Here is a 26,128-nt window from a genome sequence, read left to right on the forward strand (position 1 = left end):
GGAAGAAAATAATCACGTTCTCTGTCGCTTTGAAAAAAGGACAGAATTGTGAGTAAAAAGGCCTGAAGCTATGATGTTTAAAAGCGCTTTGTAATTATTTCTGAACTGAGAATTTAAGACTTCAAGCAGGACTAAAATGATGCTGAATTTTAAAAAATTGACTTTTCATAATGGGACTTTATTACACACAATTTACATTTTACATTTGCGCATAGTGGGGTTAAATTTAGAGTTGATTAAAGATAAGTAAGAAATGTTATGTTATTAATAGTTTAATAAAAAATTATTTTGCATTTACCATTGACTGGTGAATGTTCCATTGCTGTTCCTGTGTTAGTGCTAACAAAGTCCCTTTAGTCCCAAAAATAATTGAAAGGGTTGTTAGTTTGTAACAATACTTTAAACGGGCTAGCCAGTTGCCTACAAACAGGAAGGCATGTGATTTTGAAGGTTATCATGATTTATTTACCTGTGGTTCTTGTTCCTCTCCTTCTGGTTCTTTGAAAAGCTCCTCAGCTCCAAATTTCAAGATAGCTGCCAGTTCTTCTTTATTAAATGGGGTTGAACTGAAATTAAAATAAGAATGTGCGAGTTCTCAATCATAATCAACATACAAGCACATGGGATTGATCTGAAAATATAAAACAATCCAGCAAAACAATATTTTATGTATAGGATAAGTTCCACTGCTATAGGTATACTTGCCACAGATAAAATAAGCATTACAGTGCAACTGCAAAGATAATGGCAAATGAATTTCACAAAAGCATATTTACTTTTTAACTGGTGTTTGTGAAACTTTTTTTTCCAATAATAGTTTGACAGAATAAAAAATTCATACTTAGCTTATTTTGTTTTTTTGCATGCTTTAATAGAGTTTTAAGCATTTTAAAAGGAAGTATTTTATAACAGCTTGGTAAATTCAGTAGTTTTAAAAAATTTGTGATATTGAGATGACTGTTTTCTTAATGTACATCAACAACAGGTTTTGATATCTGATTGAGATCATCCCAAAATTTTTCTACTCTCTCTCATGACCAGATTGCATGAATTGTTGTTCCCATTTCTTTTTTTTTTACATCGAAAACATCTATCAGATACTGTTGGGTCCCATTTATTTAACTTTTGCGGTGTAATGTATAGTCTGTGTAACCAATTATATTGTATCATACGTAGCCTCGTATTTATTGTATTTCTCATCGTTCCAGAACATAATTTCTCCCATGTTTCCTTTTTTATCTTTATATTTAAATCTTGTTCCCATTTTTGTTTAGTTTTACCATTTGTTTCCTCATTCTCCTTTTCTTGCAGTTTAATATACATATTTGTTATAAATCTTTTGATTAACATTGTATCGGTAATCACATATTCAAGGTTACTTCCCTCTGGTAAACTCAAATTGCTTCCTAATTTATCCTTCAAGTAGGATCTCAGTTGGTAATATGCCAGCGCTGTATCTACAGTTATATTGTACTTATCTCTCATTTGTTCAAAGGATAAGAATCTACTTCCTGAAAAACAATTTTCTATTCTTTTAATCCCTTTTTTTTCCCATTCTCTAAAGGAAAGGTTGTCTATTGTAAAAGGGAGTAGCTTATTTTGCGTCAATATTAGTTTTGGTAATTGATAATTTGTTTTATTTCTTTCTACATGGATCTTCTTCCAAATATTGAGGAGATGATGTAATACTGGAGAAGTTCTATGTTGTACCAATTTTTCGTCCCATTTATATAATATGGGTTCAGGTATCTTTTCCCCTATTTAATCTAATTCTAATCTCGTCCAGTCTGGTTTTTCCCTTGTTTGATAAAAATCTGATAGGTATCTTAATTGTGCGGCTCTATAATAATTTTTAAAGTTTGGCAATTGTAAGCCTCCTTATTTATACCATTCTGTTAATTTAACAGAAAACAATATACCAAAGAATCCAGAGATCTTTCTCCTAAGTAACATAAAAAACAAAGAATTTGGAATTGATTTGGAGGATGCACAAAAAAGATTTGTTTAAGATAGCCCTAGCCGTAGCAAAAAAATGTATTATGTCAACCTGGAAATTGGAAGATAATTTGAAAATACAACAATGGTATATAGAAATGAATAAATGTATTCCATTAGAAAAAATAACATATAGTTTAAGAAATAATATTGAAATATTCAAACAAGTATGGGAGCCTTACATTAAATACAATAGTGAAAACCTACCGGGGACAAACATTACCTAAGTTGATGGAAGGAGAAGGAAAGAAAAGAATGGACTCTGTAGAATTTCTGGTGTATTTTTGTTGAATGACAACATTGTCTGACTGAATTAATGCAACCTAGATTGTATACCTAAAATGGATGAGGGGGGGGTGGGGGGGTGGCTTGGGAGGAGGGAGGGGGGGGGGAGAAAAAGTCACTGTAAATGTGTGAAAAAGAAAAAGTGTATATCATGGCTAATGTGATTTATGGTGTGAAAAATAAAAAATTTAAAAAAAACCAAAAAAAAACAACAGGTTTTGATGTCCAGAGTAGAATTTCTAAATTTGTAATTGACACAAATATTTGATGGAGCATTACAGAATATAGTAATACATTTCAAAACAGTATTGACATGTTGGTAGAATAGATGTTAGTGCATTCTCTAAGAGGTGGCATGTGAAATTTCATGCTGAGAAATTCCAATTAGAGAATATAGAATGAACTTGAGAAAAGAATCAAAAGTGACAAGAAGCTTTTTTTAATGTGGCAAATCATTGGGGTCTGGTTGCATTGCCAGGGGTACCATGGAATCAGATTCAATTGTAGTGTTGAAAAGGGGAACTAAATCAGTATCTAAAAGGGAAGAAATTACAGCACTGTGGGAACTGTAGAAAGACTTGCTGCATTGGTCTTGCATTGAGCTAGTTATGACTTGATACACAAAATACTTCCGAGTGTGTTAACACCATTCGCGATGCCAGATTAAACTAAAACTCTGCTGCTTGCAAGATACATATCCCTCTATTCTCTGCATATTTGTGTCTATCCAGAAGCCTTTGAAATGCTACTATGGTATTTACTTTCACTGCAACCTTGACAGCCTTTTCTAGGTTTCTTCTATTCTGTATAAACAAAACTTGCCTCCTTTAAACTCTATCCCCACACCCCCCCAACCACCACACACTTAAATGCATGTCCTGTAGTATGTGACATTTACAGCAACAAATCATCCCAAAACATCAATTGTCCATTTTCCTCCATACTCAGTGTCCTAACCCACTGAGTTCCACCAGCGTTTTGATCCAGATTCCAGCATCTAAGTTCTAATGTGCATCTACAGAGATGATTAGTTGTTATCCAAATGGGCTATTGAATTAGAACCCAATAACAATGATACAGATGCTGCAGTTTTTAATCTTAAGAATGACATTTCTTATTTTGTGGCATACCTGAAGTAGTTTAATTTGTCATGGAGAGAAATATAGAACTCTTCAGACTCCTTTCTGACATTTATCTTTAATTACTTTTATTTTTAAATAGATACCAGAAACTGACCAGGACTGCGCCTCAATAAACGCCTGCCAACATTCTTTCATAACTTGAAGGGTTCAAGCCTGAAACGTTGGTTATGGTTTTTTTTACATTTGCTAAATAAAGACACTGTTTGACCAGCTGAGTTTCTCCAGCATTTTGTTTTTACTTCAACCAGGGTGTCTACAGATTTTTGTGATTTACTTCTGATCACCTTACTCTGAATTTCCAGAACAGGTCCTGTTAATAAAACCAAAAAAAGGGCTGCAATGCATTCACTGCTTACAATATGGTCTCTCATCGGGGAAACCAAATGAAGAATGGTGACCATGTTTTTCAAAATTTCCATTCAGTTTGTGCTTATGAGATCCTGGTCTTTCAGTTGCCTGTTAATCTACTTCCTTGACTCTCACCCTGACCAGTCTCTTTGGTCTCTTACACTGCTCTAATAAGATTTAACTAATCGTGAAGACAAAAAAAAAAAACCCTACCCATGGTACAATCGGACACATTACTTCTTCCCAAATGATAAAAAACTATTTACAATAATTAGTATTTCCAACTTTGGATTTTTCCATTTGTGGCAATAGTTGTTAATTGTCTCTTTCCCCTAATGTTGCATGACCTGCTGAATTCTTCCAATATATTGTTTATTTCAGATTTCCAGCATCTGCAGTACTTTGCTTTTGAAAGCTACATTAGCTTCTGAAGAAATGCATGCATTTAAAATCCTTTCTCTAAGTAACCAAAGAAGCTGAAAATAGTAGATGTGAATTAGGAAACAGATGTTAGTAGATTTAAAAATTTATCCATCTGAGAAATATCATCTTTACTTTGCGTATTGTCAGAACTCAAGATGCACTAACTCCAAAAGAATAAAGAGTACAAGGTATTTAGCTCCACCTAATACTAACTTCAGTTTCTTAGCTTTGTCTATCAATTATGCATTGGGAAGATATTGCCACGTACTTCGTCGGATTGGAGCCAGTATGTAGGACAGTTTTCCCCGTGGTATCCATTCGCTGTATAACAAGGTGATCCAACACCATCTTCTTCTTTGCTCTTTCAATGATCTCTTCTTCTACTGTCCCCTTTGTAACTAGCCGATAAATATTAACCTGGAAGATGAATCCAAATCATTATCTCCTTGCAAATGAATTTTGAATACATTTTAAGAATATGAAGAGAAGACATCGGAAAAGAACAATTACAAAGGCAAATAATTACTCTAACAGTAAATAATCATGGAGCAATACAAAATGCTTTTACAAATACATCAATAAAGGTTAGGAATTTAATTTAAATAAAAACAATAATTCAGAAATACAGCACAGTAATAAGGCTCTTCCTGTGCAGCTTAAATCCACCAATTAATCAACAAACCACGCAAGTTTTTGGAGGTTGGGCAGAAACTGGAGCACCCGGAGGAAACCCATGCATCACAGGAGAATATTAAAAACTCCCTATAGATAGTGCCAGATTCGAACCCCGGTCACTGACACTGCAATAGCGCTGCACTAACCTCTCCATTAGCCATGCCATGCAGTGACATTAGTGTGGATTAGGACATTAGAAGTAGTGAGATTAAGGAACAAACTGGATAATAGCAGATGGCAGAAATATTAAATCATTTCTTTGCCTCTGTACTTATTGGAGAGACAATACTGAAGGATACATTATTGATGGTGATATGAATAATATAATGACTGCAATTAAAAGTTGAAAAAGGACATACATTAATTAAACTAATCAGGCTCAGAGGACAAAATGCTTGGTCCAGATGGATTACATTTATGCAATTTAAAAGAACAGAGAAGAGCTAACAATGGCAACATAACATATTTAATAATTCACTGAAAAAGGTGAAGAGCCCAGAGTCGTGGAGAGAGAATGCTTGTATTTAAGAATATGTCCAGAGAAATGCAAGCCAGGAAACTTAACATCGATGATAAGAAAAATAATGGAATGAAAAGATGTTGAATGAACATCAAACATGGATTTCATTATGAAAAACCTGGTTGTATTTTTTGAAGAGGTAATAGTGAGTAGGTAAGGGTATGGAGCAACTTATGTGTATGTATGTTCGAAGGCCTTTAAGTTACCTCACAAATAACTTCAAAGGATATGGAGTCAAGGATTAAGTAGCAGAATAGATTGCTACCCAACATCATGTCAGAAAAGCAGATACTAGGAAATAAAGGTCAGCATTTCACATTGGAAGGAGTCAGATAGGTATTCTTAAATATCAGTACTGGGATTACTACGCTTCACAATTTGCTTTTATTATTAAGACTCTGGAAACAAAAATCACAATTTGTTTTGAAGAGGTGAGGAAAATGGAAGAGGGACAAAAGTCAATATTTATAAGAAATGCAAAATATTAAAAGGTAGACATTAATAAAATGACAGAATAGGAGCACAATTAACAAATAAAAGTGATCACTTTGTTGGGGAGAATTAAGTTAATTATTACTTGAAACAGTTGATTGGGTAGAGGAACAAAGGGATCTTGGAGTACAAACCATACCAATCAGCAAAAATTGTGTCACAGATTATAAATCTATAAAATAGCAGATCAAAAACCAGTGTATTTGGATAGAATGGAGAAAAGGTATGAAAACCATAGAGTGGTATTACAGAAGGTGAAGAATTTCAAGAATGATATCCAAAATGTTCAAGAAATAAATAGAACAGATACAGAAAATATTGCTGCTGAGAAATCCATTTGGATGTACTGAAAAACTAATTTATCCAATAATCAGGAAGAGGTACTTGTTTCCACAGAGTGGTTGAAGCACTGAAGGTGAGCCTAACAGAAATGCAAAATAAAAAGGAATAGAGGATAACTCCAAACTGGAAGATGCTTTATTGCAGCATAAATACTGAGGTGGATTGTGGAACCAATTAGATATTTCAACATTTTACATTATGTAAGTTTTAAAATGATCACAAAAATTATGGCTGCAAAAAATATCAGATAATCAAAATTCAGAAAAAGTTTATGAACAAAAAATTCTCGTTTGGAGAATGATTACAGAAAAAGTATTAATACAAAACTCTCAGCAGTTAACAAATTTTGTGTTCACCATGGTTGTAGTCCCAATGCAATGTTAACAATGCACATTAACAAACTGAAATAGTGTACAGGTACACGATCCTTTATCCGGACATCTAAAATCCGGAAAGCTCCAAAATCCGGCAAGTGGGAACAGTGGTCAGGGAAGGGGGCCGAGGGGCTGGCGGTCGGGGGAGACTGCCGTGTAAGACTGCCGGGCGGCTGAGGGACCGGAGGTTGGGGAGACTGCCGAGGGACTGGTGGTTGGGGGAGTGGCCGGGCGGTCAGGGGAAGCGGCAGGGGGAGGGACCGGGGATCGGGGGAGGCGGCCGGGGAAGGGACCGGGGGTCGGGGGAGGTGGTCGGGGAAGGGACCAGCAGCTGGGCAGCAGAGGGACCGTGATCGGGGGAGACTGACGAACGACCGGCGGTCGGGGGAGGCGGCTGAGGGCCCGGCGGTCGGGGGAGGCGGCCGAGGGCCCGGCGGTCGGGGGAGGCGGCCGAGGGCCCGGCGGTCGGGGGAGGCGGCCGAGGGCCCGGCGGTCGGGGGAGGCGGCTGAGGGACCGGCGGTCGGGGGAGGCGGCCAAGGGACTGGTGGTCAGGGGAGGCGGCCGAGGGACCGGCGGTTGGGGAAGGCGGCCGAGGGACTGGCGGTCGGAGGAGGCGGCCGGGCGACTGGAAGGAGGTGGGAGTCGATACAACAGCACAATTCAGGTGGGCTTTCCAAAATCCAGAAAAATCCAAAATTCGGAACGCACTGTCCCCCAAGGGTTCCGGTTAAAGGATTGTGTAATTGCACTTTGATTAGTAAGCTACAGGGGAAGCACGCTGCTCTCCATTGCAGGCAAAATCTTCGCTAGGATTCTACTAAATAGAATAATACCTAGTGTCGCCGAGAATATTCTCCCAGAATCACAGTGCGGCTTTCAAGCAAACAGAGGAACTACTGACATGGTCTTTGCCCTCAGACAGCTCCAAGAAAAGTGCAGAGAACAAAACAAAGGACTCGACATCACCTTTGTTGACCTCACCAAAGCCTTCGACACCGTGAGCAGGAAAGGGCTTTGGCAAATACTAGAGCGCATCGGATGTCCCCCAAAGTTCCTCAACGTGATTATCCAACTGCACGAAAACCAACAAGGCCGGGTCAGATACAGCAATGAGCTCTCTGAACCCTTCTCCATTAACAATGGTGTGAAGCAAGGCTGTGTTCTCGCACCAACCCTCTTTTCAATCTTCTTCAGCATGATGCTGAACCAAGCCATGAAAGAACTCAACAATGAAGACGCTGTTTACATCCGGTACCGCACGGATGGCAGTCTCTTCAATCTGAGGCGCCTGCAAGCTCACACCAAGACACAAGAGAAACTTGTCCGTGAACTACTCTTTGCAGATGATGCCGCTTTAGTTGCCCATTCAGAGCCAGCTCTTCAGCGCTTGACGTCCTGCTTTGCGGAAACTGCCAAAATGTTTGGCCTGGAAGTCAGCCTGAAGAAAACTGAGGTCCTCCATCAGCCAGCTCCCCACCATGACTACCAGCCCCCCCACATCTCCATTGGGCACACAAAACTCAAAACAGTCAACCAGTTTACCTATCTCGGCTGCACCATTTCATCAGATGCAAGGATCGACAATGAGATAGACAACAGACTCGCCAAGGCAAATAGCGCCTTTGGAAGACTACACAAAAGAGTCTGGAAAAACAACCAACTGAAAAACCTCACAAAGATAAGCATATACAGAGCCGTTGTCATACCCACACTCCTGTTCGGCTCCGAATCATGGGTCCTCTACCGGCATCACCTACGGCTCCTAGAACACTTCCACCAGCATTGTCTCCGCTCCATCCTCAACATCCATTGGAGCGCTTTCATCCCTAACGTCGAAGTACTCGAGATGGCAGAGGTCGACAGCATCGAGTCCATGCTGCTGAAGATCCAGCTGCGTTGGGTGGGTCACGTCTCCACAATGGAGGACCATCGCCTTCCCAAGATCGTGTTATATGGCGAGCTCTCCACTGGCCACCGTGACAGAGGTGCACCAAAGAAAAGGTACAAGGACTGCCTAAAGAAATCTCTTGGTGCCTGCCACATTGATCACCGCCAGTGGGCTGATATCGCCTCAAACCGTGCATCTTGGAGCCTCACAGTTTGGCGGGCAGCAACCTCCTTTGAAGAAGACCGCAGAGCCCACCTTACTGACAAAAGGCAAAGGAGGAAAAACCCAACACCCAACCCCAACCAACCAATTTTCCCCTGCAGCCGCTGCAACCGTGTCTGCCTGTCCCGCATCGGACTTGTCAGCCACAAACGAGCCTGCAGCTGACGTGGACTTTTTACCCCCTCCATAAATCTTCGTCCGCGAAGCCAAGCCAAAGTCAAAAAGTCAGTAAGCTGTAAAAGTTACCTGTTTTTTCTGTCCAATTCTGTGTGCTCTTGCTTGTGCCTGTAAATCATTCTGTGGATTCCAGTCCGAATCAAAAATAACTACAGTGTCAGCAGATGCCAAATTTATTCCTAATCCCCCCGCTCGGGTTGACAGCAGAAAACAAAAGTCCTGTGATCATAAATACGAAGTCTTATACTAGATTCTTCATGATACCACATCTTAGTAACAACAAGGTAATGCTACTTTGCTCTCATATTTGTTTAGCTCATGCTAGATCAGTATTTTAATCTTTTATCCCTTGCTAATAGTGTAAAAGGAAGAGTTCAACAAATCCTCATTTACAGATTTCTACAACATCAAAGTCTAATAAATTGTGATGTTTACTTTAATACCCTTAAAATATATGCAAATAATCTCTATGAACAATCTCAAAAGTTGAAAATCTTGTGTATCATTGACAAAAGGCAATTGATTTGTATTCCTTTTTTATATTTTGTTTTCCACATGACAGATAAGATTAAGACATTGAAGTGCTAGACTTCTACAATAAGCTCACCAGAACATTTTTTTATAATTTATTATTGTAAAGACATGAAATTTGCAGAAGGCATACATAAATTATAATTAGAATGAAAGATACCAAATAATTAAACCCCTTCGATATCATTTCAGAGATAAATTTTTTTAACATTCCCTTTTCCATTTTCAATGCTTTGCAAGAGTTTACTGATATAAAACAGTGAATCATGAACTGATCCATCATTTTGCCCTTCAATCAAAGATAGTGAAATCTATAAATACTTGGCAGAACATGGAATGCCAGGATGGTATATATTATTTCTCTCGATCTGTGGATGAGCAGATGAAGCAAAATGGGCACAGTACATACTTGGGTTCAGGAACTAAATTTCTCTGCAAACAAAAGATTTAAAAAAAAATCTGGACTCTTACATCTGATGTTTCTGCATTGAAATGGTCCAGGGCTTGCTTCCTCAGTTCTCCCTTAATAGATCCATCAAGTCGCTGAAATTGGAAAAACAAGAGCAATTAAATATATAAATGTACAAAAATAGTCCATATTTCATCTGTGATTTAGACTCAAATTATTCACTGGGAATTAAAAAGCTTTAAGGATATGTGAAGGAAACCTTATACAAAGGCTAAAAATTAAGATTTCCTATTGCTACATCAAATATGTTAAGGAGAGACAAGCTTTAAAATCTTATCTTTAAATCACCAACAAATCCTCATATACAGATTTCTACAACATCAAAGTCTAATAAATTGTGATGTTTACTTTAATACCCTTAAAATATATGCAAATGATTGGAGTAGCAGTTAGTGCAACGCCTTTACAGCACCAACAATTGGGACCAGGGTCTGAATCCCATGCAGTCTGTAAAGACATTCAGGGGTGGGGGGGGGGGGTGGTTCACTGCGTTTTATCAAGAAAAGTTACGGTGTTTAACAAATGTTCATTAAGATAGTGACATCCACAACTTAAGAAGGAATAGAAGAAACTTCATTCTGGAATAAAGTGATAGTTATGAAGGGTGAAAGGCTGAAAGATACCATACCAGATGAAAAGAATTAATGAGGTAAACTGTCCACTATTTTCAAGTCATTATAACCCATATCTTTCCAGCAATAACTTATTTCTGAGTTTATATTTTTATAATTTCACAGTATTATTTACGAAGTTAAAGAAAATTAAATTAATCTCAGTGTGAGAAATAAAAAAAAACACAAACATATTATGGAGGATCAGTTTGAAAATAAAAGAAGCAGAAATTAATTTGTACAAATTATAGGGTGATTTGGTGACTTAAAAAAAATGAAGTTCTTTTGTTGGAAAAAAATGCTGCCAAATAAAAATGTAAATACGGTGATATGCAATAGATATTGTGGAAGAAGTTGAAATGTGATACGACAATCACAGGAAACCTTCCAATACATGGGTCAGCACTTTGAAATAGGTCATTTATTCCAATTTTTGCTCTTTAGTGATACCCCTGTAATTCTTTTCCCTTTGCTGGTATGAAAATTATTACATTTGCCTCATCATCACTGACCATAGAAAAAGATGCAACAAGAGGTCACCTCTGGATCCCTCCTGTTTACTCCACTATTCAATGAGTAACTTCTAATCTAAACCATAACTTATTGCATAAAATCTTGTCTTGTCAACTGACACAAATCTGTGTCCTCTGGTGTAACTTATTATTCTGCCAGTGAAAATACCATTGTGTCAAAATTTACCACATCTATAATAAATCATTTACTTCAATTACCAAATTAATCTTCACTTCTCTCGGTGAACAAGTCTAGTTTCCGTAGTCTTGCATCTATAACCTCACATCCCCATGATTCTTCTCCCATCATCCTTCCCAAAAGTGATGTCCAGAAATGAACACAATACTTTACCTGAAGCCTAATCAATGGCTTTAAACAAGTTTAGTTTAATTTCTACTTTTCATTGAAAAATCTTTATATAAAAAAAGAGTTTTTTTGTTTAATCTGGATTAAAAATTTTTTAAACTTATGGATAGTTCTGCCATCTTCAAACACTTGCATGCACACAGGCCTTAAATGTGCCAGCTCATCATAATGTAGTTTTATTTGTTTATATTACCCTTACTTCCTGCCAAATGCTATTAACTTCACAATTCCTAGTAGGTGGCACAGCAATGCTCATATTTTCTTGCCAGCCCATGAACTCATTATTAATAAGGAAAAAGGAATAAACAATCTACTTCTAGATCTTTTTCTAAAAAATGTTATTCTGAATTAATTACATGATCTCCAAGAGTTAATTTGCTCAGAGATTTTCACTTCTCCTTCTGCACAATTCAATGCAAAGGCTAGACATTATCTGATTTAACTGTTGTTTAAAAATGTGCTAAATTAGACTGATTAAATGAATGTCTGCATTTTACAATTGCTCTTTTAAAAAAAAATCAGTTTCAATCATGCTGTAGAATGAAGGATGCATTTTTTTAAATTAATCAACTTTTTCCTTACACATTCTTGACAAAGCGTACATTTGTTTGGTGTCAACTCCTGCACAATAACGGTGTATAACAGGGGACATGTGGATCTCCATCTGAATTTCATTGGTGGTTGATGTTTAGTTCTCACTCATGATATTGGTCTCATCCAACTTATGGATAGTGGAATCTCAACTGAAAAGGCCAACGTAGAATTTAAATCCAAAATGCCATCCAATGACATTCTATTGAACCACCCAATTCCTACTCAATTACTGTTATTCTGCATTGTCCTTCCATGACTGAAGAGGAAATGACTTGCAAAATTAATTTGCAAAATTGCTTCATATATTAAGAATGAAAAACCTGACCTGGAAACAAAACTGCCGGCATTTCAGATATTCTGCTAGAATATCCAGCATTCGAACCATTTGAGAGAAGATAAGAACTCTGTGGCCACGCTCCTTTAGTCGACAAAGCAGCTTATCCAACAGAATAAGTTTCCCACTACTACGGATCAAATGCTGAAATAAAAAGACCAGGAAAAGTTGTCAGACATAGATGAGTAACCCTTTCTTAGGCAGAAGCATTACCAATTTAATTATCTTCAAATATTGATGGTTAATTCAGAGGAAACATTAATCACAAAAATTCAATTTTTTTGGAAATTCATATATTGACTACAGTCACTTGCTTATCTTTTCCAAGAGTTAATAAAAAATAAAACAATGATATTCAAAACATTGGCCTGCATTTTAAGACAAAAGTAATTGTATATTTTCCGTTTAATTTCTGAGAAATCTTTAATGAGGTTTCATGCTCAAACTGAAACCTTTTTAAACATTTAATTTGCAATTGAATAGACTGGAGAAATAAAAACACTTACTTTACATATTTATTTTTCTTTCCACAAGCGCATATATTGCTATGGCTGTGGGCAGTTTCTGAATGATTCTGCTTTATTTTGTATGTACTTTGCAGTATCAATGGAAATAAAAATTGCTAAGGATTTCCTTTCGCTCAAATTATCCTTCATAAGTGCTAATTACTACATTTATTATCCTTGCATCTGATTATGAATCTGGTAATTGCAGGGTTCTATATAAACCTACTCCACATCAATCTAACCCTTCCCTCCCTCAAACTCCATAACCTTCCACTTTTTTTTTAATGCTTCTGTTGCATCAGTCTCTACCATCACACCTTGTACAAAACTTACCTCTGATGTCTCCCCTAAACTTTCCTGTGCTCATCTTAAATGGTTGTCCACACGAGCCTGGGAAAAAAGAACTGGCTGTCCCCTCTATCTATGCCTTTCATTTGTCATCTTATCCTTCAGTTCTCCAAAGAGAAAAAATCCCCAGGTTGCTCAGACTTTCTTCATAAGACAAGTTCTCCTACCCAGGCAGTATTCTGAAAACCTTTGCATTGTCTCTGAAGTTTCCACATCTTTCCTACAGTGAAGTGACTGTGGTCGAACCAGGGTTGCACGGAGCTGCAACATTAGCCCTCGGCTTTTGAACTCAACCACCCGATTAATGAAGGCTCACACACCATTATGCCTTTTTAATCACTGTCAACTTTAGCAACAACCTGTGGGATTGATGGACATGGATCCACATTGCTAGAATCCTGCTTTTAACATAGAACATCACAGCACAGAGTAGTGCCTTCACCTACGAAGTCGTATCAACATATACAAATTTACTTCACCACAATCTAACCCTTCCTAACCCAATCTAACTAGGTGACATAGTTAGCTTAGTGGTTTTTGGAAAGCAATTACTGTGCCAGCGACCCTGCTTTGAATCAGCCTCCAAAGGGTGTTTGCATGTTCTCGTCGTGACTTGCATGGGTCTTCTCCATGGGCTCCAGTTTCCTCCCACCCTCCACAAATGTATAGGGTTGCGTGGCACAGGTGTTAGGCGCCCTTGACTGTGCTGTATTGTTAAAAATTAAATTAAAATTCCCAACTAAACATCCACAATCTTTTACTTTTCTTACAGCCACATGCTCATTTAAAAATATTTTGAATGTATCAATCATAACATTGGCAATGCACTCCAGGTACCTACCACTCTGTGTGGAAAAGCCTGCCTCTGGTGTCTCCCCTAAACTTGTCTTCACTCACCTTAAACAGATGTCTTATAAAAGTCACCCTGAGAAAAAGTACTGGCTATTCATCTATGCTTCTAATAACCTTATGCACCTCTGATATGTCTCCTTTCATCCTTTGTCACTCCAAAGAGAAGAGTTTTCCATGAGATTTATGTTCTGGTAAATCTCCTAAATCTTCTGCATCCTTCCTATAATGAAGTGACTAGAACTGCACTCAATACTACCCAAGGATAGTGTAACTAGAGTTTCGTAGAGCTGAAAAATTAGCTCACGGCTCTTGAATTTAATCCCTCTATTAATGGAGGCCAGCACACTGTGTGCCTTTTTAACAACCCTGTCAATGTGTGCAGCAACTTGAGTGATTTCTGAACGAATTCCAAGAACCCTCTACTCAACTGTTAAGAATCCTGCCATTAACCATGTACTACATCTTCGAGGTTGATCTTCCAAAGTATTATCACTTCAGGCTTTTCTGGATTGAACTCCATCTGCCACTTCTCTATAGCATTTTGTCTATATCTCGTAACCTATGACAACCTTCTACCTTATTCAAGACACCTCAAACCTTTGTGTCATCTGAAAATGTACTGACCTACCCCTCCACATTTTCATCCAGGTAACTTTTTAAAATTCACCAAAGGCAAGGGGTCCCAGAAGATCCTTGCGGAACATTACTAGTTAGTGATCTCCAGAGAGAATATGGTCCAACCTCTGCCTTCTGTGGGCAAGCCAAGGCCTGATCCACACAGCCAAGTTAGCATGGATCCCATACTCCATGACTTTCTGGATGAGTCTGCCACGGGAAACCTTGTGAAACTGCTTATTGAAATCCATGAGCACCTGCCTTATCTTCGCCAAGTTCTTTTGTCACCTCTAAAGACTCAATTTGGCCCCTCACAAAGCCAAATATTAAAATAATGAGCAAAACAATCTGTCAGTAATTGAGTGTGCCTGCGCGCACAAACTGAGGTACATATTACTGATACTTACAATTCTTATAAGCAATCAATGCAAGTATACAAGTCTTCTGAATTCATACCTGTAATGCCTCCTGTCTGTTATACAAATCATTGTCTTCTGGGAATTTAATGAGGTAGCAATGGTTGCAACACTTTTTAAGTTCCATCATGATATTCAGAAACCCGGAAGTGCTGCCTTTACACCCTTTGCTCAAGGCTTTGTAATTCCTGGTTAAAATCCACCTAGTGTATTTCAAGAAAATAGTGACACTTGATAACAACGTTACAACAAAAGCAATAATAATCACAGCAAAATCTCTTGATTTTTACAGCAAAAAAGTGTTTCCTGCTTTGGATTCCAGCATCTTCAGTCTCTTGTGCCTCCAACTTAAGCTGATCTGCTCAGGGCATTGGTGCATTTCAAAGATTGCTTAATATTCAAAAATTGAACTTACAGTGAACAGTTTAATTACACAGTCAATACCTGACTTTAACAAATGTTATGGTTAAACCAGCCATTAGTACACTGAACACTCTTAAAACAGATGTAATACATTTTTAGGCATTGTTTTTCTTAATTTTACACACATGACCATCCATTGTAGGGCTGCCACCATTTAAAATATTAAGAAACAGATACACAAATTATATTTTAAATTTTGAAAAACACTCAAATTTTTCAAAAAAAGATTTCACATCCAAAATATTTTACAACAGCAAATTTTATTAATTCAGTCCCTATATCCCAGGAAAACATAACAGGCACTTTAGAGAAGAGCGATCAAAATTTAATTCCCAAGTTTTAACAATTTAGCAGAGAGAATTCAAGAAATTAAGGAGATGGGAATAGGCACTTTCCGCAGTACAGGTTAACAGAGAAAGGGATGAAGCCATCAGCAACAAATGGAGGAAACTTGTGGTCTTCCTAATATATTTTGCAAATCCCACACTGTATCATACCAGCAAGGTAACAGGTGGAAGGATTGAGAAGAGTCTGTTAATTATTAGCATATATTTCAAAACAGTATACAGACAAGTGCACTGAGGGGGACAATATATTAAAAAATGAACAGGAGCACACAAACATTAGATCCACAGGGACTGTGGATCTAATATAAACAGAAAGACTAGGCAAAGAGATGCTGTACAGTTACAGTATAGAGCTTTAAGAAACTTGCACATTGGCAAACACTTACTTGTAATATTGCTTTTGCACTGCACTCATTTCCACTCTTAAGATTTGTTCAACTTTAGCAGGTAGAGATTTCTCAACATCTTTTTTCACTCTCCGCAACAAGAATGGCTCTAGTTCTCGGTGAAGACTTGTATAACCAACTTCTCGTCCTTTACCATGTTCCTCTTCAAACATTTCCCAGGAAGTAAACCTTTCCCCCCCCCCCAAAATGAAGGAAAATTATTTCGATTAAACTACTCACAAATATCATTACATCAAGGCATTACTGCCAGCTAGCTTACAAAATAGCTGGATTTGAGGCCTTTTTAAGGACTTAAGTGTTTTTTTGATATAGCAAAAATAATTATCTTCAAGTTGCTGAAACCGATCCAAGATAAATGATCTAAGAGCTATAGAACCTCACAAAACATACTTTTCAATTACTTTTGAAAATGAAAAAGAGTAAATAGGCAACTTGAAACCATTGAATATTTTTACCTGCCATTTTGAAAAAATTGCAATTGTGAAGTATCTTTAATATTGTCAGGATGCTTAAACTGTTTGATAGCTAATCAAGTAAATTTGAAAGGTAGTCACCCTTATAACGCAGAAATTTGTCAGCTAATTTGTCTTCAGCAATATCCCTTAATTATTATTGAAATGCTTAGTCAATCAGTTTGAGAAATGTTGATGAGGAGATATTGGTCAGAATAAGGCTCTTCTGTGGAAGTGAAACTTTAATACTTATAGTACACTTTGTGGCGGCGCACATCCTCACGGCAAACCGGCCCCGCTTGTATCACCACGTGGCGGGGCAGCCATGGGGAAATGGCATCGTCAGAGGATTCTCTCTGACTCCAGCATCCCTTCCAGCGCACACCCTGGGCAGCGATTATAACGTCACAATGCATCAGGTGACTAAGCTCATGCTGCCCTTGACTTTGAATTTGAATAAAAACCGTCGCTAACGACCTTCCGTGTGGTAGCAGTGATTTCTTTCAGCTCCTGAAAGTGCCACAGTGGTGACCCCGACGGGCCCAGACGGCTATCTGGACCCAGCGAATGATGGACGCAGTCGAGGTGAACGCAGTAGCCCTCAAACTTCCCCCCTTCTGGCCCCATCGCCCACGGACGTGGTCCAGACAGGCAGAGGTACAATTCCACCTCCGCAACATCTCAGCCGATGCTACAAAATTTTACCACGTCATGGGCACGCTGATCCAGGACACGGCGGCAAGGGTGGACGACATCATTCACTGGCCACCAGCAGTGGGCAAGTATACCGCCCTCAAAAATATACTCCTGGGGAAGTTTGGCCTTACTCCCCATTAGCGTGCTCCAGGGTCTTACACCTGAATAGGTTGGGGAAAATGCAGCCCCTCAGCCCTCATGGACGAAATGTTGGCCCTAGCGGAGGATCATGACCGTGTTTCGTCTTCCGCCAGATATTCCTTGAACAGATGGCAGAAGATATCCGGCTCCATCTGTCCGAAGAGGACTTTCCCAACCCCCGCAAGGCCGCAACCTGGGCAGATGATCTTTGGCGTGCAAAACAGTAGAACGAGGCAGCCCTCAACCAAGTCGCCAAGCCGGGTCCCCGCCATCTGCAGGATACCCCCAAGCACAAGCCGGAGGAAACCCAGTCAACATGGTACTTTTATCACCAGCACTGGGGAGTGAAAGCCCGCCAGTCCTGTGATTTCCAGGGAAACAGCCAGGCCAACCACCGTTGATGGCTGCGACGTTTGGCCACGTGAACAGCCTCCTTTACATCATTGACAAAGTCATCGGGCCGTTGGTTACTGATGGACACAGGGGTCGGGCTGAGTGGCCTCCCCCCTACAGCACTGGAAACTCGCACCCGAACTCGTGGTCTAATCCTGCGGGCTGCCAATGGTTCCGTAATCAAGGCCTATGGCACCCATAGGGCACAGATACAGATCGAGGATGAAAAGTTCACTTGGAGATTCATCCTGGCCTCGATGAGCACCGCACTGTTAGGGGCTGATTTCCTAAGGGCTCACGATCTGATGGTGGACGTAAGGGGCAGGAAGTTGCTTAATGCCCGGACCTTTCGCTTGGTGCGCCTGGGCACGGCGGACGACGACAGACCCAAAATCGCCATGGTAGCCACCACCACAGACAAGTTCGCCAAGATCCTCAGTTAGGAGTTTTCCATCGCATCTCCATGAAAGGACCCCCGCTGCACGCCAGAGCTAGGCGGCTGCCACCGGAGAAGTTAAAACAAGCAAAGGAGGAATTCTACAGGCTCCAGGAGCTGGGCATCGTTTGGCTGTCGGACAGCGCTTGGGTGGCACCACTGCACATGGTCCCGAAGTTATCAGGGGGTTGGAGGCCCTGCGGAGTCTACAGACGGCTAAACGACGCCATAACTCCAGACAGGTACCCGGTCCCCCATATCCAGGACTTCGCAGCCAACCTCCAAGGCACACAATTCTTTTCAAAAGTCGATCTGGTGTGCGAACACCCCAATGACATTGGAAAGACTGCCATTATCACCCATTTCAGCTTGTTCGAATTCCTCCGGATGCCGTTCGGGTTGAAGAATGTGGCCCAGACGTTCCAGCACCTCATGGACGCAGTGGGTAGGGATTTGGACTTTGTCTTTATCTACCTAGATGACATCCTGGTAGCCAGCTGCAGCCACCAAGAGCACAAGGCCCATCTCCGTACCCTGCTCGCCCGGCTGGCAGAATTCGGCCTCATGGCTGTTCCTGGGGCACACCATCTCAGCGTCTGGGGCAGCTCCGGCACCGGAAAAAGTGGCAGCCGTCCAGCGTTTTCCCAAACACTCCTCCCCACTAAGGGCCTGCAGGAATTCGTGTTGATCGCGAAGACCCTGGCCTGGTTGAAGGAGGCGGACGAGGCCTTCACTGCAACAAACAGGCCCTCGCAGAGGCGACTTTGTTGGTGCTCCCAGGAGCGGACACGGCGCTCTTGGTCGACGGTCGGGGGAAATACTGGAACAGTGGCTAGAAGGGCAGTGGCGCCCGCTGGCCTTTTCCAATAAACCAATTGCGGCCGCTGGACCTTAAATACAGTGCGTTCGACCGGGTGCTCCTGATGCTGAACCTGGCACACACAGGCCCCTGTTCAATATTTTGACTCGGCAATATGATGGTTCCAGCATATCCACATGGATGTTGTACGCCCCTTGCTGGTGTCCAGGGAGTCGCGGTACCTGTTTACCATAGTGGACAGAGCAACCAGGTGACCGGAAGCCACCACAATCCATGAGGCCTCAGCGGAGACACATCCTAGAGCCCTGGTCAGCCGGTGGATCGCTTGTTTCAGCATGCCGGCGCATATCACGAGCAACAGAGGCCCCCAATTTATCTCCGCACTATGGTCGCAGCTGGCAAGACTTTTAGGGGTAACACTGCACCACACCAAGGCCTACCACCCACAGTCTAACGGGTTGGTAGAGAGATTCCCCCGACACCTAAAGTCCGCTGTGATGGCAAGACTTTCCAGCCCTGAGTGGGTGGATGAGTTGCCCTGAGTTCTCCTTGGGATTAGGACGGCGCCCAAGGAGGACCTGCAAGCCTCATCAGCAGAAATGGTTTACGGTGCGCCACTCTCCCTGCCAGGCGAATTCTTCAGCCCAGAGGCCAAGACGACACACAACCAAGGTGAGTGGCTCGCGGAACCATAAAGGACTGGGCAACCTAACCCTGCCGACCCCATCGTACCACGGCACCCGACCATGCCATTGACCGAAAGATTTGGATGTGGCGCGATTTGTGTTAATCCGGAGAGGACCACAGAGGGCCCTGCTGCAGTGCCCATACGAAAGGCCATACAAGGTTCTCCGGCAGTTTAGATGTGGGGGACAGGGAAGAACTATTTACTGTGGACCGATTGCTTAAAGGCTGCTCATTTAGACTTATCACAGCTGGTGCAGACGGCCACGCCTAAGCGCCGGGGCCAGCCGCCAAAGTGACAGGACGCATAGCCGGTTCTGGTGTGTGGCGGTGCACATCCTCATGGCGAACCAGCCCCGCTTGTATCGCCATGTGGCAGGGCACCATGGGGAAATGGTGTCGTCAGAGGATTCTCTCTGACTCCAGCATCCCCTCCAGTGCGCACCCTGGGCAGTGATTATGATGTCACAATGTACCAGATGACTGAGCTCATGTTGCCCTTAAAGGGGCGCACTGAATTAGAATAAAAACAGTCGTTAACGACCTTCCGTGTGGCAGCAGTGATTTCCTTCAGCTCCTGAAAGCGCCACAACTTTAACATTTTACGTCTTAATGTTTTATATAACATTTCATGTTGAATTCTTATTCCCACTTACTTTTCTGGCATGATGAAGTGAAGGAGAGACCAGAGTTCTTTCAGAGAGTTTTGAAGTGGAGTTCCTGTAATGAGCAGCCTGTGATTTGATTTGAAATCCATCATGGTTTTATAAAGGAGAGAATCATCATTCTTCAAACGATGAGCTTCGTCTACTCCAATGAAAGCCCAATTGACACTTCCAAGGAATGACTGAAACAATGTAAAATACTACCAATTAAAATATTTTAATATACATTAATCAGCATTTCATATTTGAACTTTGGTCAAAAAAGTTAATAAAATACTTGAATAGACTTTGATCATTTTTCTTAAACAGTGGCTTAAGCCGTCAACAAAACAGCAGAATCCAGTGATTCATGCAAGACTATAATTACGGAGATTGGGAATCCATCTGCATTTTCACAAACAATTTTTATGCATAATCTTATGGAATTGCAGTAAGTTTATGAATGCATGCCAGCTTGACACCAATCTAAAAGAAATCATTATCACAAACCATTTGATATTGTTGGCACTAAAGATATCGGCCAAATTTTGTGACTTCACTATCGCATTAGAAAATCAAAGAGATCTCTTTGGCCATCAGGTTTACAGCTGTATTCCGAAACATGACTATATTTTTAAATGTCCAGTATCATGAAATTTGAAATTAGATTTCCAAACCCATTTACCACAAAGATTAACATAAAAAGAGCAAAACTTGTCTCTCCATCTCCATCTCCTTCATTCAGGGCCACAAAAAGACTTTCCAAATGAAGGCAAGCTCTACATGTACATTATTGCATATAATCTACTGTACTCAGTGAAGCTTCCTCCTCATCGGTGAGACAAAACACAGATTGGGTCACTGCTCTGCAAATCTTGTAGTCAACCATATTAACTCCCCAAACCATCCCTCGAGTGCCATGACTCTCCTTGGGTTCATCCATTATCAGGGCAAGGCAAAATGTAAACTTGAGGAACAACACATCATAATTCCTCCTATATAGCCTTAAACCTCATGGTATGAACATTTTTTTTTCTAATTTTAGGTAACCCACCCCCTCTGATTCCACTGTTTCCATGTCTTTTTTACTTGTTTTTTTTTTCTAATCTGTCTTCCCTCCTCCCTCCTAATGGTTTCTCCTTCTACCTGTCCTATACCCCATCACTTCTGGTCACCTCCCTAGCTTCTTTTTCTCCTTTATATATTTGCAATTTCTACCTATTCTTAGTGCAGATAAAGGGTGCAGACCTAAAATGTTGACTGATCTTTTCCACCCATGGATGCTGTCTGACCTGCTGAGTTCCTCCAGTAATTCTTTGTTTGCTCAAGATTCCAATGAAAAAAATCTCTTCAATTATGTGTGCTTAAAAATCCTTTTTTGCCAAAAGGACACTTTTCTATTAGTAACTAACTGAACCATAACTGAAAGTGAAAATTATACTGCAGCCCTTTTCCTTTGATTTGTACACTATAAGTGTTATGTGGTCATTGAAATCCAGAGTCAAATTATGTCATAGGTGAAACATTCATAACACTACCGTGATGAATTTTTATACTTCCTAACCCAAAATGAGTCTGGTAAGACCTTGCACTAAAACCCTGCTTTCATTTTGAATATTTCATTTTTGATTTTCAAAGACTCATGAGTCCAAATAAACAATACATTTTCTTCCAATTTAAATCCAAATACTGCTTCCATTAAGATGATTGTTTCATTACTGTATTGTAGTTAACTAGTTCTAGCCAGATTAAAATCTTTCTAAATGTTGAAAGTTATGTATTGCATTTCCAAATCCAGTATACTTTTCTGTCAATTTCGTGAAAAATAAATAAAATTATGTGTAGTGACTATAAAAAAAGCTCAATTTTCCCCATTTATTCCATTGTGAATATGGATATTAGTTAATATCAAATATTTACAGTACATCTGTAATTGTTACTGAACTGAGGAAAGAGTCATGCCAAAAATATTGGATGCCTGGAGTTGAACACAACTGCGACTGGAAAAAGATGATAGATTTTCATCTTTGGAGATGATTGGCAATGTTCCTGTGTGAGAATGGTAAATTGGGCAAAATTCACTGAACAGTTGTATACCTACTTTGTCCTTTAGCAAAATCTCATATGTTGTCAACAAGATATTGAACTTCAATCTCTTAGTCTGAGGATGCATCCATTCATATGTTCTTATCTGATAACAAAATAAACAAAGTTAAAACAATAAAAAGGCTACATTGATTCTTGATAGATTTCACTTCAATAGAATGGGAATGGACAAGAGGATATTCAAATAAAATATGCAATATCTAAAACTTCGATGGTGGACTGTTCATTTTGCAAACAATTGTGAGCTGCACTGGCAACCCTAAGTCTACATAGAGTTGCTGCACTAGTCTTGGCTGAAGGAGAGTTCATAACGTAAAACAAGACAGCAGATTACAAGTTACTAAACACATTGTTATTGTGACCATTTGGATTTGTTTCAAACCTTCTGGGGCATGTGGAAGAGATCAAGGACATTTTCACAGGGTTTTTGAACAACTGGACAGGAAAGAAAATGGATGGGGATAGTGGGGTTTGTGATGAAGAAAACAATTGGAAGTAATACAGGGGTTTCTATACAGCACCATTTTGTAAGAAGATAATAATTTTAATATATCAAAATACAAAATAAAATACACGAGCTAGGATATTATTAGATCTTTTACCTGTTAAGTCCACAAACTTACAGTTACAAATGTGAACTAGTGATACATCTCAGGATAATCTTAATGGTATAGACCATAGAAGTCAAAAACCCTAACTGAGGATTGCAGGGGTAAAATAATTATCCAATAGCATTTTTACCATATTACGGCTACTGATGTCTCCCAAATAAACCACAACGTTCATCTCCGGTGCCCACATCTCAATTTCACGTTGCCAGGAAGTTAGAGTAGAGAGCGGAACTACTAAAAGGAAAGGACCATACAGCTGGTGCTCATGGAATATATAGCTGAGGAAGGAGATGGTTTGTATGGTTTTCCCTAGACCCATTTCATCAGCAAGAATAACACTATTGTTCCTGCGAAATAAAAACAGCAGGAAATAATTACAAAATTAATGATCATGTAGAAAATGCTAAACAAAACAAAGTTATAAAAATATTTGTACAATAGCAAAAACTGATGCAAATTTTTAAAACTTTTAATACCATGTGAACAATTACAAATTAAGACTTCATTTATATCATTAGTCTGGGTGAAACTAGTTAAACAACACTGAAGGTTTGGGGATTTTAAGTAGAAAATACTTTCCATCACTCGCATTTTAATCAAAAAATGTTTTCAAATATTTTTGTGAAGCCAGCACTCAGTAAAAAAGGTTTTGAATACATCAAATTCATTTATTTTATTGCCGGAAAAATCTCTTTGAGTATCCTGATCAGTTGTGAATTTCTGGAAGATTTTACACTGTTATTCATTTAAGAAGACTTTACAAGAAACTTGAACTGCAATCCAACCAGTATAATCAGAACTTAATTTGAAATGTACAACATAGAGTCTGCAATTACGTACTTGCACCAGGAGTGTGCCAACCAATTTAAGCCATTTAATTGATAGTCTCTGAGCTCCAACACATCAGAGCTTCCAATATAGGCTGGCTGTTTCTTCAGTGCAACAAACCTGGGTCTTTGTTTCAAGGCCTGCAAAAGAAACAAAGGCAAAAATATGATGCTTTAAGAATTTTCTATTTTACATGCCATCATTTGTAATCAAACTGGTCGCGGTGATAGAATAGATGAAATGTTCCATCAGACATATTCAACAAAATACGGTAGCTACTCTACCATTTATCTTGGTACCTTCAATTCTTTTCTACAAAATGCAAGTCTTAAGAGGATGGCTCCCAATACCCATATATTGGTTGCTCATTTATCAATATATATCAAACTATGCACCATAGAAAGTAAATTTCCATTGAAGTTGTAATGTTAAAATGTCTGTTAAGGAGATGTGTACACAGAGCTCTGAAATCATAGTGGAAGCAACATTCAATTTGCAACTGGATGGATAAAATGACAGAAACTTCACAAGTGTAACAGGAAACATATTTAAATTAAAAACTTCCATGAGAGAGCTCCATGTGAATTATGGATGATCTACCATCAGCAATTTATAAATTTACATTACTTTACAAATTAAACTAGAATCACATTCTTAATATATTTTAAGAAAATACATAGGTTCCAAATAGATTTGAATTGTAATGAGCCTATGAGGATTAAGTGACCTTGATTAACAGACTGCATGTAAAGAATTCAAAATAATCTTAAAAGGAGAGGTGAAGCAAGCAGATTCCAAGTAGATACATAGGCAACGGGAGCGGTAAGTGTGCTTTCGAATCTCTCGATTGGTCAATTGGCTCCAGTGAAATAAAAGGAGGAGAAGCCCAAGAGGAGCAGCCAGTAAAGGAGCTCTAAGTGTTGTGGCTTAGTGGGACTTTGAGGCTTTGGCTCAAGAGGCTTCGGTGAGCTGAGGATGAGCTCCTTTCAAGTAAGCTACGGTCAGGTAAGATCTTTGCACAGTAATAAAGAGTAGGTAATGGAGATGGCAGGTAGGGCATCTGAATGCAGGATGTTGGAAATCTGGAAGCATAATTATCCCTGATCACTATATCTGCAAAAGGTGCATCCAGCGGTAGCTCCTTGGAGACTAAGTTAGGGAACTGGAGCTCGATGAACTCTGGATCATTCGGGATGGAGTGGGGGTGGTGATATTCAGGAGCTTCAGGTAGAAAGTTACCCTCAAAGGTCAGGAGGCAGGTAGTTTGGTGATTGTTAAGAGAGGGAAGCGGAATAGGCAGTCAGCACAGAGTAACCCTGTGGCTGTAAAACCTTGTAGCGGCATTACAACTCCCAGGAGGCATCAAACCAGCTATGTGATGTCAGCGTGTGATGACATCAGCGCGTGTCAAGTGCGGGATTCTGGCTTTTAAAAGGTTGTGCAGGTGATGAAGACAAAACCCCTTTGATTTACTCTAGAAAGCAGTTATTTCATTGTGCCCCCTGCGATTCCAGTGAGCACAATTGGGGATCCCGACAAGTCCAAAAACATATTTGTGGACAAACATGGACTCTGCAGCTGTTGCTGTGAAGCTACCACCTTTCTGGACAGCTGAGCCTGAACTGTGGTTCCAAAAGGCTGAAACACAATTTCACCTCCGCAAAGTCTAATTGGACACCACTTATTATTCCCATCTTGTCAGTGCCCTGGACCAGGCCGTTGCTAAGAGGGTCAGCGACTTCCTATGGGATCCACAACATACCAACAAGTATGATGCTTTAAAAGCACTTTTATTACATGTATATGGAATGTCCCATAGGGAAAGGGCAACCAAACTACTACATTTCGATGGGTTGAGAGACCACGCCCCTTCAGAAATAATGGATGAAATGCTATTCTTGGCAGCTGGCTGAAGGCTCATAATCTTATTCGAGCAGCTCTTTTTTGAGTGAATGCCAGATGATATTAGGCTCTTGTTATCCAAGTGTTCATTTGAGGACCAAAGGGCTGTAGCAGCAGATGCAGAAATTCTGTGCCTGGCTCAAAAGTACAACCTACCCCATCGATATTGACACCTTGTCACACTCTAGTGCTCTCAGCA

The 26,128-nt window shown here is 39.9% G+C and overlaps 1 protein-coding gene across 3 annotated transcripts in view; it reads right to left on the reverse strand.

Moving 5' to 3' along the window:
* chd1 (chromodomain helicase DNA binding protein 1) overlaps positions 1 to 26,128 on the reverse strand; it is a 196,369-nt gene that overhangs the window by 45,672 nt on the left and 124,569 nt on the right. For 2 of the 3 annotated variants that reach the window (XM_069892317.1, XM_069892309.1), the window contains 11 exons: positions 24,040 to 24,167; positions 23,330 to 23,546; positions 22,584 to 22,673; positions 20,495 to 20,685; positions 16,196 to 16,384; positions 15,080 to 15,242; positions 12,294 to 12,446; positions 9,887 to 9,958; positions 8,954 to 9,103; positions 4,462 to 4,610; positions 470 to 566 (listed from right to left, as the gene is read on the reverse strand). In XM_069892317.1, coding sequence (XP_069748418.1) covers positions 470 to 566; positions 4,462 to 4,610; positions 8,954 to 9,103; positions 9,887 to 9,958; positions 12,294 to 12,446; positions 15,080 to 15,242; positions 16,196 to 16,384; positions 20,495 to 20,685; positions 22,584 to 22,673; positions 23,330 to 23,546; positions 24,040 to 24,167 — 1,599 coding nt within the window. The remainder of the gene's footprint in view (positions 1 to 469; positions 567 to 4,461; positions 4,611 to 8,953; positions 9,104 to 9,886; positions 9,959 to 12,293; positions 12,447 to 15,079; positions 15,243 to 16,195; positions 16,385 to 20,494; positions 20,686 to 22,583; positions 22,674 to 23,329; positions 23,547 to 24,039; positions 24,168 to 26,128) is intronic. The other variant, XM_069892325.1, reaches the window with a different exon arrangement.

The sequence above is a fragment of the Narcine bancroftii genome, chromosome 1 (assembly GCF_036971445.1).
Source record: "Narcine bancroftii isolate sNarBan1 chromosome 1, sNarBan1.hap1, whole genome shotgun sequence".
Lineage (NCBI taxonomy): Eukaryota > Metazoa > Chordata > Chondrichthyes > Torpediniformes > Narcinidae > Narcine > Narcine bancroftii.